This window comes from Oryctolagus cuniculus, chromosome 9 (assembly GCF_964237555.1).
Source record: "Oryctolagus cuniculus chromosome 9, mOryCun1.1, whole genome shotgun sequence".
In the NCBI taxonomy this organism is placed as follows: Eukaryota; Metazoa; Chordata; class Mammalia; order Lagomorpha; family Leporidae; genus Oryctolagus; species Oryctolagus cuniculus.
The window spans coordinates 16,540,781-16,566,351 of NC_091440.1; the positions used below are offsets into that span (position 1 = coordinate 16,540,781).

Sequence of the window (25,571 nt, forward strand, 5' to 3'; positions counted from 1 at the left end):
TCCAGTCTACCGTTGATGGGCATTTAGGTTGGTTCCAGGTCTTAGCTATTGTGAATTGAGCTGCAATAAACATTAGGCTGCAGACCGCTTTTTTGTTTGCCAATTTAAATTCCTTTGGGTAAATTCCAAGGAGTGGGATGGCTGGGTCGAACGGTAGGGTTATCTTCAGGTTTCTGAGGAATCTCCAGACTGACTTCCATAGTGGCTTGACCAGTTTGCATTCCCACCAACAGTGGGTTAGTGTCCCTTTTTCCCCACATCCTCGCCAGCATCTGTTGTTGGTAGATTTCTGAATGTGAGCCATTCTAACCGGGGTGAGGTGAAACCTCATTGTGCTTTTGATTTGCATTTCCCTGATTGCTAATGACCTTGAACATTTTTTCATGTGCCTGTTGGCCATTTGGATTTCCTCTTTTGAAAAATGTCTATTGAGGTCCTTGGCCCATCTCTTAATTGGGTTGTTGGTTTTGTTTTTGTGGAGTTTCTTGATCTCTTTGTAGATTCTGGTTATTAACTCTTTATCTGTTGCATAGTTTGCAAATATTTTTTCCCATTCTGTTGGTTGTCTCTTCACTCTCCTGACTGTTTCTTTTGCAGTACAGAAACTTCTCAATTTGATGCAATCCCAATAGTTAATTTTGGCTTTGACTGCCTGTGCCTCCCGGGTCTTTTCCAGAAACTCTTTGCCTGTGCCAATATCTTGAAGGGTTTCTCCAATGTTCTCTAGTAACTTGATGGTGTCAGGTCGTAGATTTAGGTCTTTAATCCATGTTGAGTGGATTTTTGTGTATGGCGTAAGGTAGGGGTCTTGCTTCATGATTCTGCACATGGAAATCCAGTTTTCCCAGCACCATTTATTGAATAGACTGTCCTTGCTCCAGGAATTAGTTTTAGATCCTTGATCAAATATAAGTTGGCTGTAGATGTTTGGGTTGATTTCTGGTGTTTCAATTCTGTTCCATTGTTCTATCCATCTGTTTCTGTACCAGTACCATGCTGTTTTGATTACAACTGCCCTGTAGTATGTCCTGAAATCTGGTATTGTGATGCCTCCGGCTTTGTTTTTGTTGTACAAGATTGCTTTAGCTATTCGAGGTCTCTTGTGCCTCCATATAAATTTCAGCACCAATTTTTCCAGATCTGAGAAGAAGGTCTTCGGTATCTTGATTGGTATTGCATTGAATCTATAAATTGCTTTTGGGAGAATGGACATTTTGATGATATTGATTCTTCCAATCCATGAGCATGGAAGATTTTTCCATTTCTTGGTATCCTCTTCTATTTCTTTCTTTAAGGTTTTGTAATTTTCATCGTAGAGATCTTTAACGTCCTTGGCTAAGTTTATTCCAAGGTATTTGATTGTTTTTGTAGCTATTGTGAATGGGATTGATCTTAGAAGTTCTTCCTCAGCCATGGCATTGTCTGTGTATACAAAGGTATTTGCATATTAATCTTAACTACAAAAATTTATTATATATATATATATTTAAGCTTCATTGAGAGCTGGGGTTCTATTTTTAATACTTGCACAACACGGCCGGCGCCGCGGCTCAATAAGCTAATCCTCCAACTTGCAGCGCCGGCACACCGGGTTCTAGTCCTGTTCGGGGCGCCGGATTCTGTCCCGGTTGCCCCTCTTCCAGGCCAGCTCTCTGCTGTGGCCAGGGAGTGCAGTGGAGGATGGCCCAAGTGCTTGGGCCCTGCACCCCGTGGGAGACCAGGATAAGTACCTGGCTCCTGCCATCGGATCAGCGTGGTGCGCCGGCCGCAGCGCGCCAGCCACGGTGGCCATTGGAGGGTGAACCAAGGGCAAAGGAAGACTTTCTCTCTGTCTCTCTCTCTCACTGTCCACTCGCCTGTCAAAAAAACAAAAACAAAAACAAAAAAACAAAAACAAAACAAAACTTGTACAACATTACTGGAATAACTAAACAAACAAAAATTTAAGCCTTTTGATACTTGAGTTAGGCCACTGTAACTAGCTTTTAACTCAAATAAATTATTTGTTCCATAAACAAAGGCTCTTATTTATGGAGTTAGCTCAACTTTTAAAACATTAAACAATGGATATAACCAATTTATTAGACTTATACTATTGTTATCTTCTCATTTGCAGTATTTTCAGTATTTGATGTTATCATTCTATGAAATATAATTTTCTACTCTTGAAGGTATTAACTTGTTTTGCTTAAGTCATTTCTAACATGGCTGCCATAATAGTTAAATAATTAGCTGAGCAAAGAATGCTTGTTCTGAAGGTTTATAATTTGAAGGTAATAAGTAATTTTACTTAATAATTTAGTAATAGTGTTCTCATAAAATAAGCATTATAATGTACTTATATATAATAGTATTCTTACATAATAAACATTAAATATGTGTTTGTAAAAAATGAATAGAAGACATGAAAATTACCAAGTAATTTATTAAAATTGATTTTTAAAATACTTCTAAGAAAAAAATATTGTCAATATTGAATTTCTTTTCAGGGAAAAAACTCTAGTAAAAGAATAATTTTGAAAGAGAGATTCTAGGGACTGGTGCTATGTCATAGAGGGTAAAGCTGCCGCCTGCAGTGCCAGAATCTCATATGGGCGCTGGTTCGAGTCCCAGCTGTTCCTCTTCCAATTGAGCTCTCTGCTATGGCCTGGGGAAAGCAGAAGATGGCTCAAGTCCTTGGGCCTCTGCACCCACATGGGAGACCTGGAAGATGCTCCTGGCTTTGGATCTGCACAGCTTTGGCTATTGAGGCCATCTGGGGAGTGAACTAGCAGATGGAAGACACCTCTCTTTCTCTCTGCCTCTGCCTCTCTGTAACTCTGGCTTTCAAGTAAATAAATACAGTGAGTTAAGTTGTTACCTGCAAAGTTGGCATCCCCTATGGGCCATAGTTTGAGTCCCGTCTGTGACATTTCCAATCCATCTCCTTGCTAATGCGCCTGGGAAGGCAGCAGATGATGGTTTAAGTGCTTGATCTCCTACCACCCACCTGGGAGACCTGGATGGAGTTCAAGGCTCCTGGCTTCAGTTTGGCCCACTCCCAACCATTGCAGCCATTTGGGGAGTGAAACAGAGGATGGAAGATCTTTCTCTCTCTCTCTCTCTCTCTCTCTCTCTCTCTCTCTGTCTTTCAAATAAATAAATAAAACTTTTAAAAGAATACTCTAGCAATATTGTTCACTATTATTGTTTAGAAATTAAATTATGTTTTTATTCTGTTAATAAGCTAATTTGGCAAGCTATAGGAAATAATTTTTAATTATATTGGTTCATTTAATTTTAAAAGGTGTTCTGCTATTTTTGACATAAAGTACGAGATAAAAATTAGAGTAAAATTAAAATTTTTCATACAACAAATTTAGCTTTTTATGCTTAGAAAATCAAGATTGAAAATTATAGAAGTTATATCTAGTAGCTAAAAATAAAACTTTATAGAACCTAAACCTTTGCAAATCTAAGAGGATATAAAAATAATGGGCATGAGGCTGGTGCTGTAGCATAATGGTTTAAGCCACTGTCTGTAGTGCCAGCATCCCTTGTAGCCACCGTTTCAAGACCTGGCTACTCCACTTCCTATCCAGCTCCCTGCTAATGCACCTGGGAAAGCATTGGAAGATGGCCCCAGTGCTTTGACCCCTGCACCCACATATGAGACCTGGAAGAAGAGCCTGGTTCCTGGCTTTGGCTTGGCACAGCACTGCCAATTTTGGTCATTTGGGGAGTGAACTAGCAGATGGACAGTCTCTCTGTTTCTCTCTCTGTCTCTCTCCCCCTCTCTCCCTCACTCCCTCCCTCCCTCTCTCCCTCTTTCTCTCTCTCTTCCTCCTTCCCTCCCTCCCTCTCTCTCTCTTCCTCCCTCTCTCCTCCTCTCTCTTCCTCTTGCTCTCTTAATTATGACTTTCAAATAAATTTTAAAAAATGAACAAAATTGAAATTCAAGTTGAAGAAATCTGTGTCCCAGAAGAAGAGAAAAAATGTGTATTATGTTAAGATTTTGTGCCACAAATTAAAAACTTTAAGAGCTGATCTTAATTTGATACACACATATAAGTAGTCTTTCAGAAATTAAAGTTGTGCCCCATTTTTTTTCTTTTGCCACACACATTTGGAGACAGGATGGTAAGTCTTTTCTGAATGTTCATGAATGGGAGTGAGTATAACTTTATGTGTGCTTTCTCTTATTTATAAGGAACAAAAGTTTGTGATTGTTTTATATAGGCCAAATTAAAGGAATGTTGTAATTAATAATTTTAGTTCTCATTTACTATTACCAGAGCTTATAAAGGACAGTGAGATTGGTTCTTCTGATGAATCTATAACTGTAGAGAGTAAGGGCACCATTGTTGGAGACCTTGTTAATTTATGTAGACAGTTAAGTTATTCTTTTTAAGTATACTGGGGAAACAGTGTATTAGAATCCTTAAAAAGTTAATGATTTTTATAAAACATTTATTTTCATAAATTTATTTAGTAGGTAATAGTATATTTTATCCCATTTTCAGCTGCCTTTTAACTTGGAATCCATAATATTTTCTTTTTAAAATGTAATTCTTCATGGGAATAAATTGCATGTTCTTCAAAAATTCCTTGGGACTCTAAGCTGTCCACTTTTTAGAAGAGGATATACTTAAAGTTCTTCTATAGTGACTCAATTGTTTGCTCCTATTAAAACAAGAATCCTTTGCTTTCAGGAATTACATGAATACTGTATATATTGCCTAAATTATCTAAAAAGATTGTGAGAAAACTAAGATTTATTAACTAAATTTGGAAAAGATAATAACTCTTTACTAGCTTATTGCATGAAATTTTGGAAAATGAAGGATTCATTTTATTCATAGTGAACTTTTATGAAGGGTTTCTATTGTTCTTTTACTCTTGAGAGTAATCTTCATTAGTTTTGATTTGTGTTCAAAATGGAGTCCCACATTGTAGTTACATTGAAAATGTTGACAATGTACTATAGATATTTAACTATAAAATTTATTCATTTCTTTTTTTCTATTTTCTGGCATTTAAAAAATTTTTTTCTTTTCAACTTTTATTTAATAAATATAAATTTCCAAAGTACAACTTTTGAATTATAGCAGCTTTTCCTCCCATAACCTCCCTCCCACCCGCAACCATTCCATCTCCCACTCCCTCTCCCATCCCATTCTTCAACATGATTCATTTTTAATTATCTTTATATACAGAAGATCAACTTAGTATATACTAAGTAAAGATTTCAACAGACTGCATCCACAAAGACACACAAAGTATAGAGTACTGTTTGAGTAGTAGTTTTACCATTAATTCTCATAATACAACACATTAAGGACAGAGGTCCTACATGGAGAGCAGGTGCACAGTGACTCCCATTGTTGATTAAACAATTGACACTCTTATTCATGATGTCAGTAATCACCCGAGGCTCTTGTCATGAGCTGCCAAGGCTATGGAAGCCTCTTGAGTTCACTAACTCCAATCTTATTTAGACAAGGCCATAATCAAAGTGGAAGTTCTCTCCTCCCTTCAGAAAAAGGTACTGCCTTCTTTGATGGCCCGTTCTTTCTGCTGGGATCTCACTCACAGAGATCTTTCATTTAGGTTGGTTGGTTTTTTTTGTTTTTTGTTTTTTGTTTTTGCCACAATGTCTTGGTTTTCCCTGCCTGTAAAACTCTCATGGGCTTTTGATGGTTTGTGAGTTTATTTTTCATTTCACTTTTAAAATTTTTCATTTCTGCCAGCTGTTGAAAATAAGTACTTCATAAGTTGTGGAAATAGCAAAATATTTTATTTTGACTTTTAATCTGAAATGGAACAATGTCCTGATTTCATGAACAGTGGAGGATGGACAACAGTTCAGATTTTATCTGCAGAAAAATGCCATCCTACTACATTATTTGGCTGTCTCTAAAAGGTACTCATATATATTTAACATTGGGCAACATAAGCTTATTTCAGTTTTCATAAGAATGAAAGAATTTTTCAGAAATAAGTTGCAAGATTGATAAGCATTTTTTGATAAAATGGTTTTTATTTTAAATTATAAAAGCAATATTTCTTTGACTATGACCTTGTCTAAATAAGATCAGAGTTGGTAACTCAAGAGGCTTCCATAGCCTTGGCAACTCATGACAAGAGTTGTACTTTGGAAATTTATATTTATTAAATAAAAGTTAGGCTGGCGCCGCAGCTCACTAGGCTAATCCTCCGCCTAGCGGCGCCGGCACACCGGGTTCTAGTCCCGGTCGGGGCGCCGGATTCTGTCCCGGTTGCCCCTCTTCCAGGCCAGCCCTCTGCTGTGGCCAGGGAGTGCAGTGGAGGATGGCCCAGGTGCTTGGGCCCTGGACCCCATGGGAGACCAGGAAAAGCACCTGGCTCCTGGCTCCTGCCATCGGATCAGCGCGGTGCGCCGGCCGTAGCGCGCCGGCCGCGGCGGCCATTGGAGGGTGAACCAACGGCAAAGGAAGACCTTTCTCTCTGTCTCTCTCTCTCACTGTCCACTCTGCCTGTCAAAAAAAAAAAAAAAAAAAAAAAAAAAAAAAAAAAAAAAACAAATAAATAAAAGTTAAAAAATTGAAAAGGAAACAAAAAAAGTTAAAATCATGTAACAGACATAAAAATAAATAAATAAAAAGTAAATCTATTTTCATGTTTATATTTCTAGCTTCATGCTTATAGCCCTTGCAAGTAACATTAACAAATTCAAATGTGCCCTCTTCATATTTTGTTTTGCTTTCTATTTAAAAAAATATTATCTCCTCCATTATTTTTAAGTTCTCTGAATATAGCTATGCTATAATTTATTGTGATAATTAATGATTAGTGTTGTCTAATTATTTGGAAGAATTAATTTCCAAAGCACACTAGTTGTATATTGATTTGTGTTAGGTGATGATAATTAACTATTTCATATTCTGATGCAGAGAAATACATTCCGACCTTAAGGATAATCTGACAGCATTCCAAAAATACCTGATTGAGAGTAACAAAGAAATGATGCCTTTGAAAGTCTGGGAACTACAAGGTATTTAAACTACTTTTAACACAGCATTTTGGTAACTGATCTTGGTTTTATTAAAAATGCTTTTACATAAAATGATATCGATTATATTATAGATCATAATTACTAATGATATGAATGATATAAATTATGTTACTTTTTGTAATAATACTCATTTTATTAAAAGATTATCAAGCAAGCCATATTTTTATTTATAAGACTTAAAATTACATAAATTTAGTTATTTGGGATTATGTAATCATTTTTAAAGTGTACACTGATTTATATTGCAGGTAAGTCCCAGCTGTTAAATTACATTTCAAAGAATCTAGAATGTTAGTTTAAAAATATCTACAATCAGGGAGGCAATTTGGCATAGCCAGTTAAGCCACCGCCTGGGACACTTGTAGCCCATGTTGGAGTGCCTGGTTCAAGTTATGGCTCCTTGACTTCTGGTCCAATTTCCTGCTCTTGCAATCCTGAGAGGTGGTGAGTGATGGCTAGAGCGTTTGGGTCCCTGTCATCCATGTGGAACAACCAGATGGAGTTTCTTGTTCTTGACTTAAATTTATTTATAACATTAAATTTATTTATAACTTTTTCATTAATTGTAGCCTGGATCAACCCTGGCTGTTGATGGCATTTGGGAAGTGAACCAACTAAAGATAGATCTCTGTCTCCATCTTACTCTAATTTTCATTTTGCCTTCCAAATAAAAAATTTGCCCAAAACGTCCTTCTCTATTAGATCAGGAGAAATTGGAACTTAACTTTAGTTTTCTTCTATTTAAATTTTGATCTTGTTATACCATTGCATGTTTCACTAATCAATTTTTAATGGAAACATCAAATGAAATGATATGCAGTTTGAAACTTAGATCATCTTCTGTTCTGAAACATAAGCAGAAATTAGTGACCAAAATTTAGTTTGGATTTTAAGGGTTTAAGTACTTCGCAGTTTATAATTTTTTCTTCATAATTGTTTGTAGATCATGGAAACATGTCATTTTCTGCATAATCCACAAAATTTATAAAATCTTTAATTTGCATACTGTACAGTTCACCCATTTCAAATGTACCATTCAGTGATACATAGTACATTTCAGCCAATTTTATAACATTTTTATCACCCCAAAAAGACTAACATAGTTAAATAGCGATAACTCCCCAGTACTCCCCAACTCTCTAGCTGTAAGTAACCATCACTTTATTTTTTTAAACAGTAACTGAAAGGATACTTATCATAATGCTTCTGCCATAATTACTAGCACAGATCATACAAATACCAATATTTTACATTTTACCTGGATTATATTTACAGTCATTTTATATGAACTATTTTGTTTGACTTCTCATAGTAATATTCTGAAGTGGATTATCTTTTTATTACTAAGAAAAATGAAATTGGTTTGACGTCCAGTTACCACCTAGGTGATAAGTGGTTTTAGGTCTAAATTATTATTTATACTCTGCCATATGTTATCTAAGTGAACTTCATATATACTTAACAGATCTTAGAATATCAAGTTTTTAAAAGATCACAGAATGTGAAAGACTCAGTCTATTAAAATTCTCTAACTTCTATATATACCTACCAATACAAATATCCTATAGGCTAAACACTGTATTATAACTTGATAGAAAATCATTCAGCAGAATGAAAAGTTTAAGAACAGTGTCATGATAAATTGGCTGTAAAGAATCTACCTATTTGAACTGATAGAATCTACTCTTCCTCAAACATTCTGTTGTACAGATTTCTATTTACTTATTTATTTATTTGCTTCATCCAGACCTCGTGCTTGGCCCTCCTTTCATTCCACCACAGGTAATGAGATTAGTGTATCATTTGACATCATGGTAACACTTAACAAATCCATTTTCAATAAGTATACTAGGGTAATCTTTCTTAAGTGAAAAGCTGATTTGTTCTTGTGCATAGTCAGAATTTTTCATTTATAAAGCTGTCACTGAGTAGGAGCTGTCAGAGTTCCCACAGGATGATACTGGCACACACAAACTAAGGAAGTTTAGTAAAGGGACTGTTTATAAAGCACAGGTACCTTGAGGGAAAACAACTAGAAATGGATTATCAAACCCCAATACTAGCAACTAGATTAGTCTTTGTCAGCCTTAATATTGAAAGAGCAAGGAGAGAGAGTGGGTACCAAACCTGGAAAGAATATGTAGAGAGCAATGTCCAAGAAAGCAGTAGCCCCTGGTAGAGGGCCGTGACCCTCTCAATGTGATCTGAGAAGGAGAGAGGTAGGTAGGTAGTACGGCTATAGTCTTTACTTTTCTTTCTTGCTGCTCTCAATCAGTGTCTTGGATTGGCTGAATCTAGCCAGAATTAGGAGGGTCAGGGAGACTATTGATTTATAGGTTAGCCTTTTAGAACTGAAGCAAGATGGATTTGAAGAGCAAACCAAAAATATTCAGCCCAGTCCTGCCTGAGGAAATCACCCTGTGTTTTCAGAATCTACCTTTCAGAAGAGACTTGAATGAAAGAAGTTGATTAGCTAGCTAGCCAGGTGTTATCAGTCAAATAGCTAGTCATTTGTTATCAGTCCTTCCCACTAAAAGACAGATTTCACATGCATCAACTAGAATTTTTAAGTCCACACATCTTATTGTGGTTTCTGAAGCTCTTCATTAATCTTTTACTTCCTTCTCCAGTTTCATAAACTATTACTGTCCTGTATGAATCCTCCTGTCAGTTTGACAAATTTTGCTTTCTGTAACTTTCTACAGGATCATCTCTTCATTTATTTAGTCATTAATTTCTTCAACAAAAATAGTTACTGAATGTCTAATCAGTTTGACTATCAAAATATAGGATGAGGAAATCTAAATTCCTTACCCTTTGCAACTTTTTGTTTTGTTTTGTTTTATATATATATATATATATTTGACAGAGTGGACAGTGAGAGAGAGAAAGGTCTTCCTTTTTCCGTTGGTTCACCCCTCCAATGGCCGCTGTGGCTGGCGCGCTGTGCTGATCCGAAGCCAGGAGCCAGGTGCCTCTCCTGGTCTCCCATGCGGGTGCAGGGCCCAAGGACCTGGGCCATCCTCCACTGCACTCCTGGGCCACAGCAGAGAGCTGGACAGGAAGAGGAGCAACCAGGACAGAATCTGGCACCCCGACTGGGACTAGAGGCTGGTGTGCCGCCGCTGCAGGCGGAAGATTAGCCTATTGAGCCGTGGTGGCGGCCTCTTACCTTTGCAACTTAAATTCAGGTAAGACAGATGATTTGGAATAAGTTAGTAAACGAGAAAAACAGGGAATAAACTATTAAGAAATATGTTAAGGGGCAGATTTTGGCCTAGTGGTTAAGGTGTCAGTTTAAATGCTTGTATCGCATATCAAGAGTGCCTAGGTTCATTACACACCTGTGGCTCCTGATGTCAGCTTTAATGAAGACCTTGGGAGGCAACAGTGATGAATTGAGTTTCTGCCACCCATGAGGGAGACCAGATTAAATTCCTGCCTACTGGCTTCTGGTTCAGTACCAGATGTGGTAGGCATTTGGAGAGTGAACCAACAGATAAGAGCCCACTCTGAAATTTAAAATTTTGTCTTAAGTGTTGGAAAGGAAATAAAAAGTGCTGTGATAGAGGATATCGTGGAAGCTAAATTAAATAGGTCAAGAAAGAACTCTCTCAGATTTTGCCTGAATGGAAGCTGCTTCTTGTCACAAGAATGAACACATTTACATGAACATGCATTCTTTTGGGCGAGTTCATTATCCATTAATGCTCAATTCAAATGTTTTCATGGAAATTTTCTTAACCCTCTGTCAGAATAACATGTACTTTTCTCTCATACTTTTCCCTGTTGTAGCATCTGACTTGTAGTATGTACAGATTATTTGTTCTATATTAAGGTGTTTCTAGGTTCTAACATAATGTCTCACATAGAGTAAGAACTCAATAAATGGTTATTTATGAAGGAAGAAGGAAATATATCGGGGTAGGGATTATGACACCAGCAATGAGAATTCAGCTGGAAGTACTGACTTGGCAAGTCTAAGTATTGCATTCCAGAACCCTTAGCCAAAGACGTTGATAGAGCAGGGAAAATTATCATATTCATCCACACAGGAAAGAAACTCAGGTATGCAAGGAAGTTTATTGTGGCAGGGAGGAAAAAACACAGTGTAGACAAGCCACACAACAAGGATCAGGAGCACAGGTAAAGATGAAATAAAGGACCAGGAATCTGGGTTGGGACAATTGTGATGCCCTCTGAAAATTTTTATCTATTTTTAAAAGACTTTGCTGCTGGATCCTTAAATCTCCTTTTCACTAAGATAACATACAAAAAGTTAAATACTTATAAATTCCCTTATATTTACACCCTCTCCAGAGATCACTTCTCTGCCTTGAAATAAGTCTGCCTTTCTGGAAATTCTTTCCCATGAAGAACTAGCTATTCTTCTCTCACAATCTGATGTCCAGTTGGGACAAATGACATTTAGAGTGAAGCTTATTGCCAGCCTTGTCCTTTCAGAAATGTTCCTGTTACGTTGGTTATTTCTGTGCCATCTTCCTGTAGCATGCTGGTGTCCCTCATCACCCTTACTTTTGAACTGCTAAGTTGTTCGCTCACATTCATCAAGAAGTCTGCTACTCCTTCATCTTAGGTTTGTCATCTTTCAGTACCTCAGAGGCCATGTGGAGTCTAGTATGACATGTAATTAACCTTGGCACCTTATTCTGCATTGATTTCAGCCACTACTTTGCGTGAGTGTACCTTTAGTATAAAGTATACCTTTAAAATCAATCAACATTTGACCAGTGTTTTTCTCACTTTTCAGAACAACTGGCTTTCCCACTCTTACACTTACAGTCATCATTGACCCAACTTGTCAAATTCCTTCTGACCTAACTACCTCCTTTAATAGGTTTTACATTCTAAAATCTATAATTTTAGACACTCTTTCCAAAATCATAAATTCTCTTTTTTAAGTGTCTTTGATGTCTCTTTCTTAGCAATTTTTTCTTGTATTATAATTTTTTATGTTTAAATTTCCTTCAGAGTGTTCTTCAAGGGCTCTTACATAATTTAGAAAACCACAAATGTTAGAGTACTTTTAAAGACCATAAAGAAAAGAATATGCATAGTCAGAATATATTTAAAATATTTTTATTTATTTATTTGAGAAGTAGAGTTACAGATAGTGAGAGGGAGAGACAAAGAGAAAGGTCTTCCTTCCGTTGGTTCACTCTCCAAATGGCCATAATGGTCGAAGCTGTGGCGATCTGAAGCCAGGAGCCAGGTGCTTCTTCCCAGTCTCCCATGTGGGTGCAGGGCCCAAGCACTTGGGCCATCTCCTACTGCTTTCCCAGGCCATAGCAGAGAGCTGGACTGGAAGAAGAGCAGCTGAGACTAGAACTGGCGCCCATATGGAATGCTGGCACTGCAGGCAGAGGATTAACCTACTGCGCCACGGTGCCGGCCCCTAGTCAGAATATTTTAATTGCCGTCCCTAATATCTGTGCCAGATTTATGTGAATGAACTGGAAACAAATCTAAATAGGAAATGGACATTTAAATGATTACTTGAGAGACTGAACTGTGACTGTGGTAGAAGGCATAAAGAGGCAGTCTTGGAAGGCAGTCTGAGATGATTCTAAGTTTCCTAGCTGTGAGACTGAGTAGAGAGAATATTAAATGTGTGAGTAGTATTGGGTTGAGTTGGGGGCCAAGAAATAATGAGACCACCATTGGAAAGGTTGATTTAAAATGTGAGAAATCCAGATGGTCAGGTCCAACAAGAGGGTGAATATATTGTCCTTAAGATAAAAGGAAAAAGCCGGCGCCGTGGCTCAATAGGCTAATCCTCCACCTTGCGGCGCCGGCACACCGGGTTCTAGTCCCGGTTGGGGCGCCGGATTCTGTCCCGGTTGCCCCTCTTCCAGGCCAGCTCTCTGCTATGGCCAGGGAGTGCAGTGGAGGATGGCCCAGGTGCTTGGGCCCTGCACCCCATGGGAGACCAGGAAAAGCACCTGGCTCCTGGCTCCTGCCAGGATCAGCGCGGTGCGCCGGCTGCAGCGGCGGCCATTGGAGGGTGAACCAACGGCAAAAGGAAGACCTTTCTCTCTGTCTCTCTCTCTCACTGTCCACTCTGCCTGTCAAAAAAAAAAAAAAAAAAAAAAAAAAAAAAAAAAAAAGATAAAAGGAAAGGCTTTAAAAAGTTTAAATCTTACCATAAAGGTTTTAAGAGGGGATATGTGCTAAGTGAGGGTGTGAAATGACTAATCGGTATACCAGGAAGGGTGTAGTGGAAATCATCTGCATGTTAGAAGGAAGGACCAGCCCGTGAAGAAGACGCAGAATGATGAGCATGGAGAACTTAGCATACAAGCGAAGGAAACAGACTTTCAAGAGAAAGAAGATCTGTACTTTTTCTTTGCAGGAGTGATTCTGTTGCAAAAGGATTTTCAGAAAGATCGAAAAATGTCCATTTAGGACACCCTAGTGAGCACTGGATAGCTTTGTTGTAGTATAGGTTGAAAACATGTTGAGTAAGTTGAGGAAATTCTAGTTAGTTACTGATCCGTATGATACAGTTGAAATTTGAGCTATAGTACATTAGCTTCTCTTGTCCCATAGGAGGCTACTGTAAAAGCCTCTTTTTTAAAAGACTTAATAATTATTTGAAAGTTAGAGTTACATAGAGAAGGAGAGGCAGAGAGAGAGCTTCCATCCACTGGCCCCCTAAGTGGCCACAATGCCTGGAGCTGTGCCGATCCGAATCTGGGAGTCAGGAGCTTCCTCCGGGTGTCTCATGCTGGTACAGGGGCCTGAGGACTTGGGGACCATCTTCTACTACTTTCCCAGGCCACAGCAGAGAGCTGGGTCAGAGGTGGAACAGCTGGAACCTGAACTGGAGCCCATATGGGATACCAACACTGCAGGCAGTGGCTTTACCCGCTACACCACAGCACCAGCTCTAACCCCAAAAGCCTCTTTTTCTGGGCTTTTTTCTTTTTAAGGCTTATTTATTTATTTATTTATTTGAAAGGTAGAGTGGCAGAGAGGGAGAGAGGGAGAGGGAGAGGGAGAGAGAGAGAGAGAGAGAAAGATAGATCTTCCATGTGCTGGTTTACTCCCCAAATGGCCGCCACAAATGGAGCTGGGCCAATCTGAAGCCAGGAGCCTGGAGCCCTGCAGCTTCCTCCAGGTCCCCCAAGTGGATGCAGGGGCCCAATGTCTTGGGACGTCTTCCACTGCTTCCCCAGGTCATAGCAGAGAGCTGAATCAGAAGTGGATCAACCAGGACTTGAACCAACATGCATATGGGATGCTGGCACTGCAGGCGGTGGCTTCACTATGCCACAGCATGTGCCCCTTTTCTGAGCTTTGACTTCAGGCTGATTCAACATTTCAGTGAGAATTTGGAAATAAAACTAGGCTTTTTGTGTTAAACTGATAATTTTTTTTTTTGACAGGCAGAGTGGACAGTGAGAGAGAGAGACAGAGACAAAGGTCTTCCTTTTCCATTGGTTCACCCTCCAATGGCCACTGTGGCCAGCGCACTGTGGCCGGCGCACCGCGCTGATCCAAAGGCAGGAGCCAGGTGCTTCTCCTGGTCTCCCATGGGGTGCAGGGCCCAAGCACTTGGGCCATCCTCCACTGCACTCCCAGGCCATAGCAGAGAGCTGGCCTGGAAGAGGGGCAACCGGGACTAGAACCCGGTGTGCCAGCGCCGCAAGGCGGAGGATTAGCCTAGTGAGCCGCGGCGCTGGCCCTTAAACTGATAATTTTACTAATGTGTGATAAACTAGAATTCTACTTCTAGTTAAATGTTTACAGTATGTCACTATTATATAATAAATAATTCAATTTTAAAGTCTGTTCTGATTCTTGACAAAGTAATAAGACTAAAAAAGATTATTGCCCTGGCAACCCCATAAGTTTTTCTTTTTAATGGAACTGTCATTTCAAGCAGAATACTAAGTTTAAGATTTTATTTTATTTCAGTATTAAGGTAAAATACTGTTGAAAGAGAATGTTCATTACTTACTGAATTTAGTGCAGTGAGTCTTTCCTACAGTTCTTTCCAGAGTTGGCTCTCCATACTCTTTTCCCTTCTTCTTTTCTTTTTCATCAAACCTACATATAGAAAAAATAGCTTTGTGTCTGTATCTTTGCATAGATCTCTTCTTTTGAAATAATACTGTTATTGTGAATACAAATAATAGACATTAAATGATAATTCATGAAAGTGTTAAACTTAATTGTATATATTAATAAATTTTGCTTAAAATTTAAATGCTAAATGTAAGAGTGTTAACATGTTCATTTATGAATAAGTGGGAAAAAGGACTGAGTAAATTTTTAAGATTACATGAAAATATCTAAAAATTTTGTCTAACATGCTAGATTCCTTAATGTTTTTTTCTTCCTTCTAGATCTAAGTTTTCAAGCAGCTTCTCAGATAATGTCCACTCCAGTTTATGATGCCATAAAATTAATGAAAGACATTTCACAGAACTTCCCCATAAAAGCCAGGTATAGTAAAGTGTATTGGTTTGATTGTAGTCAGAACTCTTTCCATTAAATAAGTATTATGGAAATAGCTGATTTCATTTAACATGAAGATGTCAATTAATTCTAGTATATATAGCCTTTTTAAAACCAAGGGCTTTCTTCCTTGTGTGTGTTGATGTTTTAATTAAGCAAAATATTGGCTTGTGTGTGCATGTGCTTTTGTGCTAGAAAATAGAACTCTAAGAGGCAAACAGAAAGGAGAAAATATTTTATGAAAATTTTTTAAAAAATCATACAATCTAAGAAAAAGGTAATAAATAATAAGGGAATGTTTTATGGAGGACAATGAAAGTATTATTCTAAGTGAGAAATCTGTAGCCAAAATGCTACTAATTATATTCTTGCTTTTAAGTTTCCAAACAGTTAGTAACATATTATAATTCTGTGATATATTTTGTGGAATACTTTTTTATGCAAGTAAGATCTCTGATTAAGCTGCTTGTGGAAAATACTTCGGTTATATTAAACATATCTTCCAGTTTAGTAAATACATTCCTATATCTAAGAGTGACCAATATATACAATCTGGTTACCATGTTTATGAGAATTTTTGAAATAACATGACTTTGATATGTTTGTTTTCTGTTTAGGAATGACATAAGATTATAAGCAACAACTAAATTATAAGATGAGTTACCTTTTTTAAATTACATTTTAAATATATTAATATATAGAGAACAGATTTCATGAATGTCATATACAATTTCCAAGAATACAATACTTTTCTCCTTCCATCCTTCTTTGTTTCTTTCCTTTTCTTTTATTTTTATTGTGATAACATACTTTTACTTGACTTTATAATCACAGACTCAGTGCTTCTCTTAACAAGGAACTCTGTAAGTGGAAAATATTCCTGTTTCACAGGAATATAGATAAGGATTACAAACAGTAATCTAATCACAGGTGTGATTTTGCTTATATATATATATATATTAAAGTTTTTGTTGTAATATTTGTATTAGCTACCACATGATACTTGTCTCTTTTGGTGTGGCCTGTTTCATTCGCATAATGGTCTTCTGTATTGGAAAAGTGCACGATGTGACAAGTCCCAAGTGCATATGTAGCTGCTGTATGTTTTCTTAAGGGGAATTGGAAAGCAACCCATGTTCTCAGTGTAACTTCTTCTTTTTTTTTTTTTTTTTTTTTTTTTGACAGGCAGAGAGGACAGTGAGAGAGAGAGACAGAAAGGTCTTCCTTTGCTGTTGGTTCACCCTCCAATGGCTGCCGCGGCGCGGCCAGCGCGCTGCGGCTGGCGCACCGCGCTGATCCGATGGCAGGAGCCAGGAGCCAGGTGCTTTTCCTGGTCTCCCATGGGGTGCAGGGCCCAAGCACCTGGGCCATCCTCCACTGCTCTCCCTGGCCACAGCAGAGAGCTGGCTTGGAAGAGGGGCAACCGGGACAGAATCCGGCGCCCCGACCGGGACTAGAACCTGGTGTGCCGGCGCCGCTAGGCGGAGGATTAGCCTAGTGAGCCGCGGCGCTGGCCCTCTCAGTGTAACTTCTAACTGTTGGGTGATTACTTTGCCTCTTTTTTTCCCTCAAATGTTATTTTTGTACATTTATCCACAGTACAAATTACAGAAGCTTAAATCTTACATTCTTTGCCTTTACATCGTTGGCCACAAAATGCAAGAATAGAGATTCATTATCTGAAAGTAAAGAGGTTCATTACCTGATTTACATGTTCAGAGTGAATATATTGATTGAACTCAATTAGTTTAAGCAGTCAATAATTTCATAAGTCAGTGTTTATATGCCAGAATATGAATTATATGTGGGTGGATACTCAGTTATTGATAAATTTTGCAATTGCTGTATCAGCTACAAGTAAAGTAAAATAGTTACAGTTTTTAATAAGACAATTGATTAGCTGTATTTAAATCAATATAACTATTCAGGGGTTCTAATATTACAAACTGTGGCTAGTCATTAATCAAAATTTTAAAAATGTGCTAACATTGCTTAATGGCTAAATTGAAGGCTTGAACATACCTATCCCTAAAGCTACTAGTAGAAAATCAATAAATGTTTCTTAAAATGAAATGGTCACTAAATGAAACATTTTTATTATTTAATCTCCAGTTATTATTTTTTGTAATGCTGCTGAACAATGACATAATAAATGGTTATTGTGGGTTGTTTCAAGGTTCACTTTGTGCTGGTAATCTTTACATTTAACAATTATTTAAGTTTTAAATAATTTTCTGCTATGCATAAAATTGACAGATATGTAACTAAATATTCTTAAGGGTTATCAAGTTGAATAAATACAGTGCATGTGACAAGAAAGATCTGTCTTTATTAGGGATTATAATATCTTCGAGAGTGAGTGGAGTAGGTCATCTGTTTCTGCAGGTTCCATATACAGCAATTCAACCAAACAAGGATCAAAAATATTTGAACAATATCTGTGTCTGTATTGAATACAAACATCTGTTTTCTTGTCATTATTTCCTAAACAATACAGTGTTAGCAACTATTTACGTAACATTTACATTGTATTGTACGTTATAGTTACTTAGAGATAATTTAAAGTATACAAGAGGATGTACTTAGATTCCATGCAAATACAACACCATTTTATATAAGGGACTTGAGCATCTATGGATTTGATATCTGTTTGGGGTCTTGAAACCAATACCCCAAGGATATTAAAAAGACAGCTATGTTATCAGTATTTTAGACATGGTGACTCTGATAAGATAAAAAGCCAGAATTCTCTTTATATTATGAATGTCGCCTATTTACATCTAAACATATGTTGAAGTTGGTAAATTCACACAAAAGTTACCTCTATGGAAAAAACAAGACAGAATAGTGTTTTTCAATGAAATATTCTTGAAAAATTAGTATCAGTAAATAAGCTATGACAATACTTAATACATACAATTAGTGCCCATGAAATTTAGATGATCTCATTCTGTATTTAAATACGCTTGTCAAACAAAATCCTTAATACCATTGTCAAATTAGTCTATATGGAAATACATACTTTTCAGTCTTGAAGAGTTTAGGGATTTTAATTTCTTCTCTAATGTATAATACAGAATTACTGTTTAGTCATGAATACTTTAAAATTAATTAAAATCAGTATTTATTTTCCCAGGTCTCTAACCAGAATTCCTGTAAGTCACCAGATGAGGGAAGAAATACAGCAAAATCAAAAGGTTTGCTTAAATTACTTTTTTTTATTTTTTATTTTTTAATTTTTTGACAGGCAGAGTGGACAGTGAGAGAGAGAGAGAGAGAGAAAGTCTTCCTTTGCCCTTGGTTCACCCTCCAATGGCCACCGCAGCCAGTGCGATGCGGCCAGCGCACCGCGCTGATCCGATGGCAGGAGCCAGGAGCCAGGTGCTTTTTCCTGGTCTCCCATGGGGTGCAGGGCCCAAGCACTTGGGCCATCCTCCACTACACTCCCTGGCCACAGCAGAGAGCTGGCTTGGAAGAGGGGCAACCGGGACAGAATCCGGTGCCCCAACCGGGACTAGAACCCAGTGTGCCGGCGCCGCAAGGCGGAGGATTAGCCTAGTGAGCCGTGGCGCAGGCTTAAATTACTTTAAAAAATTACCACAATAATACCAGCGTTCAGGATTTGTATATTTAATTTTCATACAAAAAGAAATGTTAGTACTTTTTGTTTATTGAAATAGTTCAAGTTCTTTCACTTTTATGTTATCTATTTTATGTTGTATATACTCTGTGATTGTAGTCAGTCTTTCCTGATGTTCTACTATCCACTATTTATTTCACTTTAGGCTGTAGATTTTCTAGCACATATTATGATTTTCCTCACAGGTTAACAAAGGCTTCAAGTTAACTGTTTTGTTTTTCATAACTGATTTTACTTAAAAGTTTATTAGTACTGAGTCAGTGTTAGGCCACATGAGTATTATTAGATTTGTATAGAAAATAAGACACAATTGATCAGTAGTTTTGTAAGAATCTGCCATATGATCTCCTAACTTACTTTTGGATCCCAAATGACCCTAATTATGTTAATACTTATAAAGTGTTTACACTACTGCTTGACTGTATTACGTGGAACAGGTTTGATTTAACAACAGACTCACTGGGCCCTGAACTTTAGTTTGCTTCTTTTCCATAAAAATAAGTCTCAATGTAGATGTGTATGGAATTATGGTAGTAATGCTCCACAGTGTAATGGAGTGCATCCATGAAAACATCTTGGCTCTCCTTTTATGGCTGCAAGATGGCAGCCACAGTTCTGGACTTCCTATCTGTACCCAGTGTTGAAAGAGGCAGGAAGCATGGCACAAACCATGTTCATTCTCACTATAGCTTTCCTGGAATATTTGCACAGACTTTGTCTTCCATCTCATTGGTCAGTATTTTATTATGTGGTTATCCCTAGCTGCAGTGTTAAGTGAAACAGTTTAGAAGAAAGCCTTGATGGCATAAAATAAATCTGGAGTTTAATTGGTAAACTAAATAATTATGACACTTCAAATGGTCTTCTTGATCAAGTACCTTTTCAAGAGCACAATGATAGGAGAAAGGGCAAAGATGATAATGGTACTCTTTCAATTACTGGGGGAGAAATGTGTCTGGGCTAGCAGTCCATGTTGCCTACAAGCCCATGGGCATGTGAGAAAAACTAAAGAACCTCGAGTTCCATCCCTGGGAAAGAGAATGGCTTTGACTTGAAAGTCAGAAATTTCCATTGTGATGTTACTGCACATGGATTGGGACGTGGCTGCCCTGATGTATGTTTCTGTTCCAGTATGTCATCCATACATACCATATATCCTGCAATGCATGTGAACAAATGGCTTAAAAAAATAAAAAGATGATAGCTTCTCACTCATAAAAGAAATATCAATTAGAATGAAACTGAGAAACAATATATCAAAAATTTAAAAATTAGTGCATTTTCTTAGCAAGTAAGTTGTTTGTGTAAGAAAGTAGAGAAAACAAAAATATATGTATATCTATTTGTGTTTACCTAAAAAATCACTAAGGATGAACAACAAACTTAAAAACAAAAACATCTGTGTCTAATGGCTGCGGTAAGGGATGAGGAACAGTGTAGAAGATGCTGAGATTAGCATAAGAATTCTTTGTGAATAGCTTTTTATAGTTTTGACTGTGGACTCATATGAAAATTATTTAAATATATTATAACCATGCTCAGTTGTATAAATGAATTTGAGTTTGTTTTTATTTCAGAGAAAATTGCTTTAATTCCAATGATCAGGAAATATTCCTTGAAAGTTGATAATCCCTGGTTTGAATGGCCAGAATCTGTATTTGGGTGATATTTAAATTCAATGTCAATTCAATGTGTTTCTTTCATTATTTGTTGTTAAGAGCTGTTAAATTATATTCTGGGATTTTTTGTTGTTGTTGTTGTTTAAAAAATAATGGCCAAGTGTTTGGTGCCTTTTTTTTTTTCTTTGCTTCAGCAGTGCAAAACAGATAACTTCAATTACCTAACCAAATAATAGATACTTAAATATAAAATTCAAATCGTGATACCTTAAGTCAAATAAAAGTTTACACCTTCTCTGATAGTTTCTGACTGATTTCTTTGTGTGAAAACTTTAGATTTGAACATTATCTTTCTAAAACTCTATCTTTAAAACTTTCCTTAGAATCTTATTTTCTCATATTTCTTATCCTAAAAATGCAAGCCTTTCTATATGAAGATTGCTGTCTAATTTAACTTCAACTTTTTATGTTTAGAATGTATATAGTTTTACCTTAGGAACCTCTAGACATGTTTATAAACCAGCTTGCTCTTATAAAGTTCAACCTGTCTTTTGAAAGCCAGTTAGAAATTCTTTAGCTTAAGCTTCAGTGGTTGTTAAAGAGATTTCTAGGCTCATGTTGGATTAAACTATTGTTTTTAAAAAAGTGAATTCTTCTCGATGGGGAATTATATGTATTTCTGAGCACTACTAGTTTAATTTCATTTTAAATAAAATGTCTTAATTTTATATTGTTTTGCATCAAAACATAGTGTGAAATCAGGCTTCAAAACCCATGTAACAATAAGCCATAAACCATAAATTGGCGTGGAAGACTTTTACTCTTCCAAGGACTAAGGCAAAGTAGACAAATTTCTGCCCTGCTTTTACATATTATTTGGTTTTCTAGTTCATTTTTTTGTTGTGAGTATAGCACTTCGTTATATGTGCATGAGAATATCTTTGATTCTTTTCCCTGCACTAAGTCCAAAACTCATTCTATTGTTCTGAGATTAAACCTTCAAAATCCAAGCTTTAGGTTACCCAGGAAGATCTAGTTTCCTCAAAGCAGGGCCAGTAGTGTGTGTTTGTCTCTGGATTCATTTTCCTGTATCATCTCTGCCTCAGGTGGATACTTCATTTAAAGCTGATCTACATTTACAGGATATACTTTAATCTAGGGTTTTGGTGCTTTATTTAAGAGGATTTTAGAATTGTTGGTTTATCATGTTACTAAAAATCAAAATCAAAATCTTAACCCCATGTTCAAGAAGGGTCACTTTATGTAATACATTTAGGTTACTTTTCCAGGATTTGAGGTTAGCCCTCTGAGGCATAGAAAAGAGAAGAATTTGTGAACACCCATCTCCAACAGACATATTTCTTCTTGCTGATAATGTTTCAGTAATTAAGTGTTCAATCTAGTATTATCTGATTTTTGAGCACCTTTACTCAAGGCACTGCAAATGGAATAAACAGTTTGGAGGGTATTAGCAATCTAGGATGGGTATGTGTGCTTGTTGCATTTTCTACTTAACGCCCTGAAACAGAAGTAAATAGGTTACTGGAAAGAGCTTGAATTAGAGGGTATGAAGATTCAATGCAAGGTTGAAAGAAAATAGCAGATACTAGGAATTCTTAGGGCATCTGCTGATTTTAAAATTGGAATGCAGATTTCTTAGAACAAGTAATTTATAGAAAGGTAAGAAGTAAAAAAAAAATTAAAATTTCACCTATGAAACTTGTGATGTTAGAGTGTAATCTCTTGATAGTGTTCAGTATGAAACAAGGAAAATCTCTGTCCTGTTAAAAATTACTAATCTCCTTTCTCTGTGTATAGCTCAACTCAGTGTTAACTTAAAGAAAAATTCACTTCTGTGAAGTCTTTTTTTTTTAAACTTTTATTTAATGAATATAAATTTCCAAAGTACAGCTTATGGATTACAATGGCTTCCCCCCCCATAACGTCCCTCCCACCCACAACGCTCCTTTTTCCCACTCCCTCTCCCCTTCCATTCACATCAAGATTCATTTTCGATTCTCTTTATATACAGAAGATCAGTATAGCATACATTAAGTAAAGATTTCAACAGTTTGCTCCCACACAGAAACATAAAGTGAAAAATACTGTTTGAGTACTAGTTATAGCATTAAATCTCAATGTACAGCACACTAAAAACAGAGATCCTACATGAGGAGTAAGTGCACAGTGACTCCTGTTGTTGACTTAACAAATTGACACTCTTGTTTATGGCATCAGTAATCACCCTAGGCTCTTGTCATGAGCTGCCAAGGCTATGGAAGCCCCCTGAGTTCACTGACTCTGATCATATTTAGACAAGGCCATGGTCAAAGTGGAAGTTCTCTCCTCCCTTCAGAGAAAGGTACCTCCTTCTTTGATGACCCGTTCTTTCCACTGGGATCTCACTCGTGGAGATCTTTCATTTAGGTTTTTTTTTTTTTTTTCCAGAGTGTCTTGGCTTTCCATGCCTGAAATACTCTCATGGGCTTTTCAGCCGGATCCGCATGCCTTAAGGGCTGATTCTGAGGCCAGAGTGCTGTTTAGGACGTCTGCCATTCTATGGGTCTGCTGTGTATCTCACTTCCCATGTTGGATCATTCTCTCCCTTTTTTATTCTATCAGCTAGTATTTGCAGACACTAGTCTTGTTTATGTGATCCCTTTGGCTCTTAGTCCTATCATTATGATCAATTGTGAACAGAAATTGATCACTGGGACTAGTGAGATGGCATTGGTACATGCCACCTTGATGGGATTGAATTGGAATTTTTTTTAAAGATATTTTTAAATTTTTTTATTAGGTAGAGTTACAGACAGAAAGGTCTTGTGAAGTTTTTTCTTAATCTCCTCAAGTTAGTTGCTTCCTCTACTTTTTCAGAGTAATTTATACAAATCTCTAGTATGTCACATATATATCATTGAAATGCATTCTGTTAAAATTGTTTTTCTTCCTAAATCAATTTTTCTGACCCAGTATTCTAATAATAGCTTTCATTTTTGAGTGCTTTGTATATGATTAGGCTCAGATAATATGTATTACATTTAAACCACAGCAAAACAGATTGATACATTTATTCCCATTTTATACATGAGGAAACAAAAGATTGCAATAGCTAATTGAGTTTGCCCAAATCTTTCAACTGGTGGGTAACAAGACTAAGATTTAAGCTAGATTTGATATCCATTGATCTTGATAACTTTGTTGTACTTGTGAAATGGGCCTAGAGTTGTTAATAGCACAAGGAATAAAGTCAAAATGTTTACTGAATGAATGACAGTGAAAATTTAAACATGGCTTTAAGAGAAATTTTATGAATTTAGAGTGAGCTCCAAATATTTCTACATATACCATAGTTTTTCTCCTCAAATATCATTTCCTCAAGGAATAGAAATATTCCATCCATCAGATTTTAAATGTGCACATACATATTATATAAAATGTATTAAGCAATCATTATAGCATTGACACTTTAAAATTTTGTCTCACTAAATCAAAATGTTCAAATCTTGCATTCTGTTTCTAACCTATGATTAGATTCCCATCACTTGGATCAGGGAGGGTTAAGATACTTCTTGTCCATAATTTGGCCTGCCACCTATTTTTATAAATAAAAGTTTATTAGAATAAAGTTATGCCCATTTGTTTATGTTTTATGTTAGAAAGGTAGAAATAAATAGTTGTAAAAGACTTTATACCCTACAAAGCCTACAAGATTTATTCCGTGTCTCTACAGAAATAATTTGGTTACCTCTGGCATAGAGGACTATTGTTCTGTCATTTGGCTAACTGTTATTTGGCTTCATTTCAAGGATCTTCGTGATAGATTTGAAATTCAGCCTGGTGATGCTCGCCTATTTATAAATGGCCTTCGTGTTGATATGGATGTTTATGATCCTTTTAGGCAAGTATTAAATTATTGATATAAACTACTTATATAAAGGTTAAAAAATGATCTGAATTTAGTATTTGAAAAAATACAAAGAATCAGGGAGCCAGAATTGTAGTGCAGTGGTTTAAGCAGCTGCTTGCTACGCTGGTCTCCTAAATCAGAAAGCTGCTTTGAATCCTTGCTGCTCTGCTCTGATCTAGCTCCCTGGGATTGCTTCTGGAAAGCAGTGGATGATGATGGCCCATGTGTTTGGTCCCCTTTCATCCACTTAGCTTCAACCTGGTCCATACCTGGCTGTTGGTGGCCATTTGGGGAGTGAACCAGCAGATTGAAGATCTCACTCTGTGTCTCTTTTTTATCTGTCTCTCTTCTGTTGCTCTGCATCTAAAATAAATAAATAAATAAATACAAAGAATCACTAAAGGTAAAGCAAATGCATGTTTTTATTTTAAGTGGACATAATTGTACATATTTATAGGGTATAATATAATTTTTGTAAATTTTGATTTATCTGAGCGGCAGACACACAAAAGATAAGAGTTTCTAACTACTGGTTCACCCCCCACCTGTAGTGGCTAGGGTTGGGCTATGTTGAAACTGGAAGCCAAGAACTCGGTACAGATCCGACATGCATTGTAGGGACCCAATTACTTAAGCTACCATCTGCTGCCTCCCGGAGTATGTATTAGTAGGACACTGAAACCAGGAATAGAGCTGACACTTCGAACCTAGGCACTTCAATATGGGATGTGAACATCTCAAATGCTGGCTTAATTTCTAGGCCAAATTCCTACCCTAAGTGTGATATTTTTATAACATGTGCATAATGTGTAATGACTGAATCAGAATGATTAACATTTACATCACCTCAAATATTTATCATTTCTCAGTGTTGAGAATATTGAA

At 36.9% G+C, this 25,571-nt stretch overlaps 1 protein-coding gene across 7 annotated transcripts in view; it reads left to right on the forward strand.

Moving 5' to 3' along the window:
- Positions 1-25,571, forward strand: part of UGGT2 (UDP-glucose glycoprotein glucosyltransferase 2) — a 249,271-nt gene that overhangs the window by 77,011 nt on the left and 146,689 nt on the right. For 5 of the 7 annotated variants that reach the window (XM_070048689.1, XM_070048688.1, XM_008260110.4 and 2 more), the window contains 4 exons: positions 6,912-7,012; positions 15,406-15,505; positions 18,654-18,714; positions 24,586-24,677. In XM_070048689.1, coding sequence (XP_069904790.1) covers positions 6,912-7,012; positions 15,406-15,505; positions 18,654-18,714; positions 24,586-24,677 — 354 coding nt within the window. Of the gene's footprint in view, positions 1-4,098; positions 4,120-5,729; positions 5,903-6,911; positions 7,013-15,405; positions 15,506-18,653; positions 18,715-24,585; positions 24,678-25,571 lie in introns of those variants that run through there. The other 2 variants (XM_051850534.2, XM_051850535.2) reach the window with 2 other exon arrangements.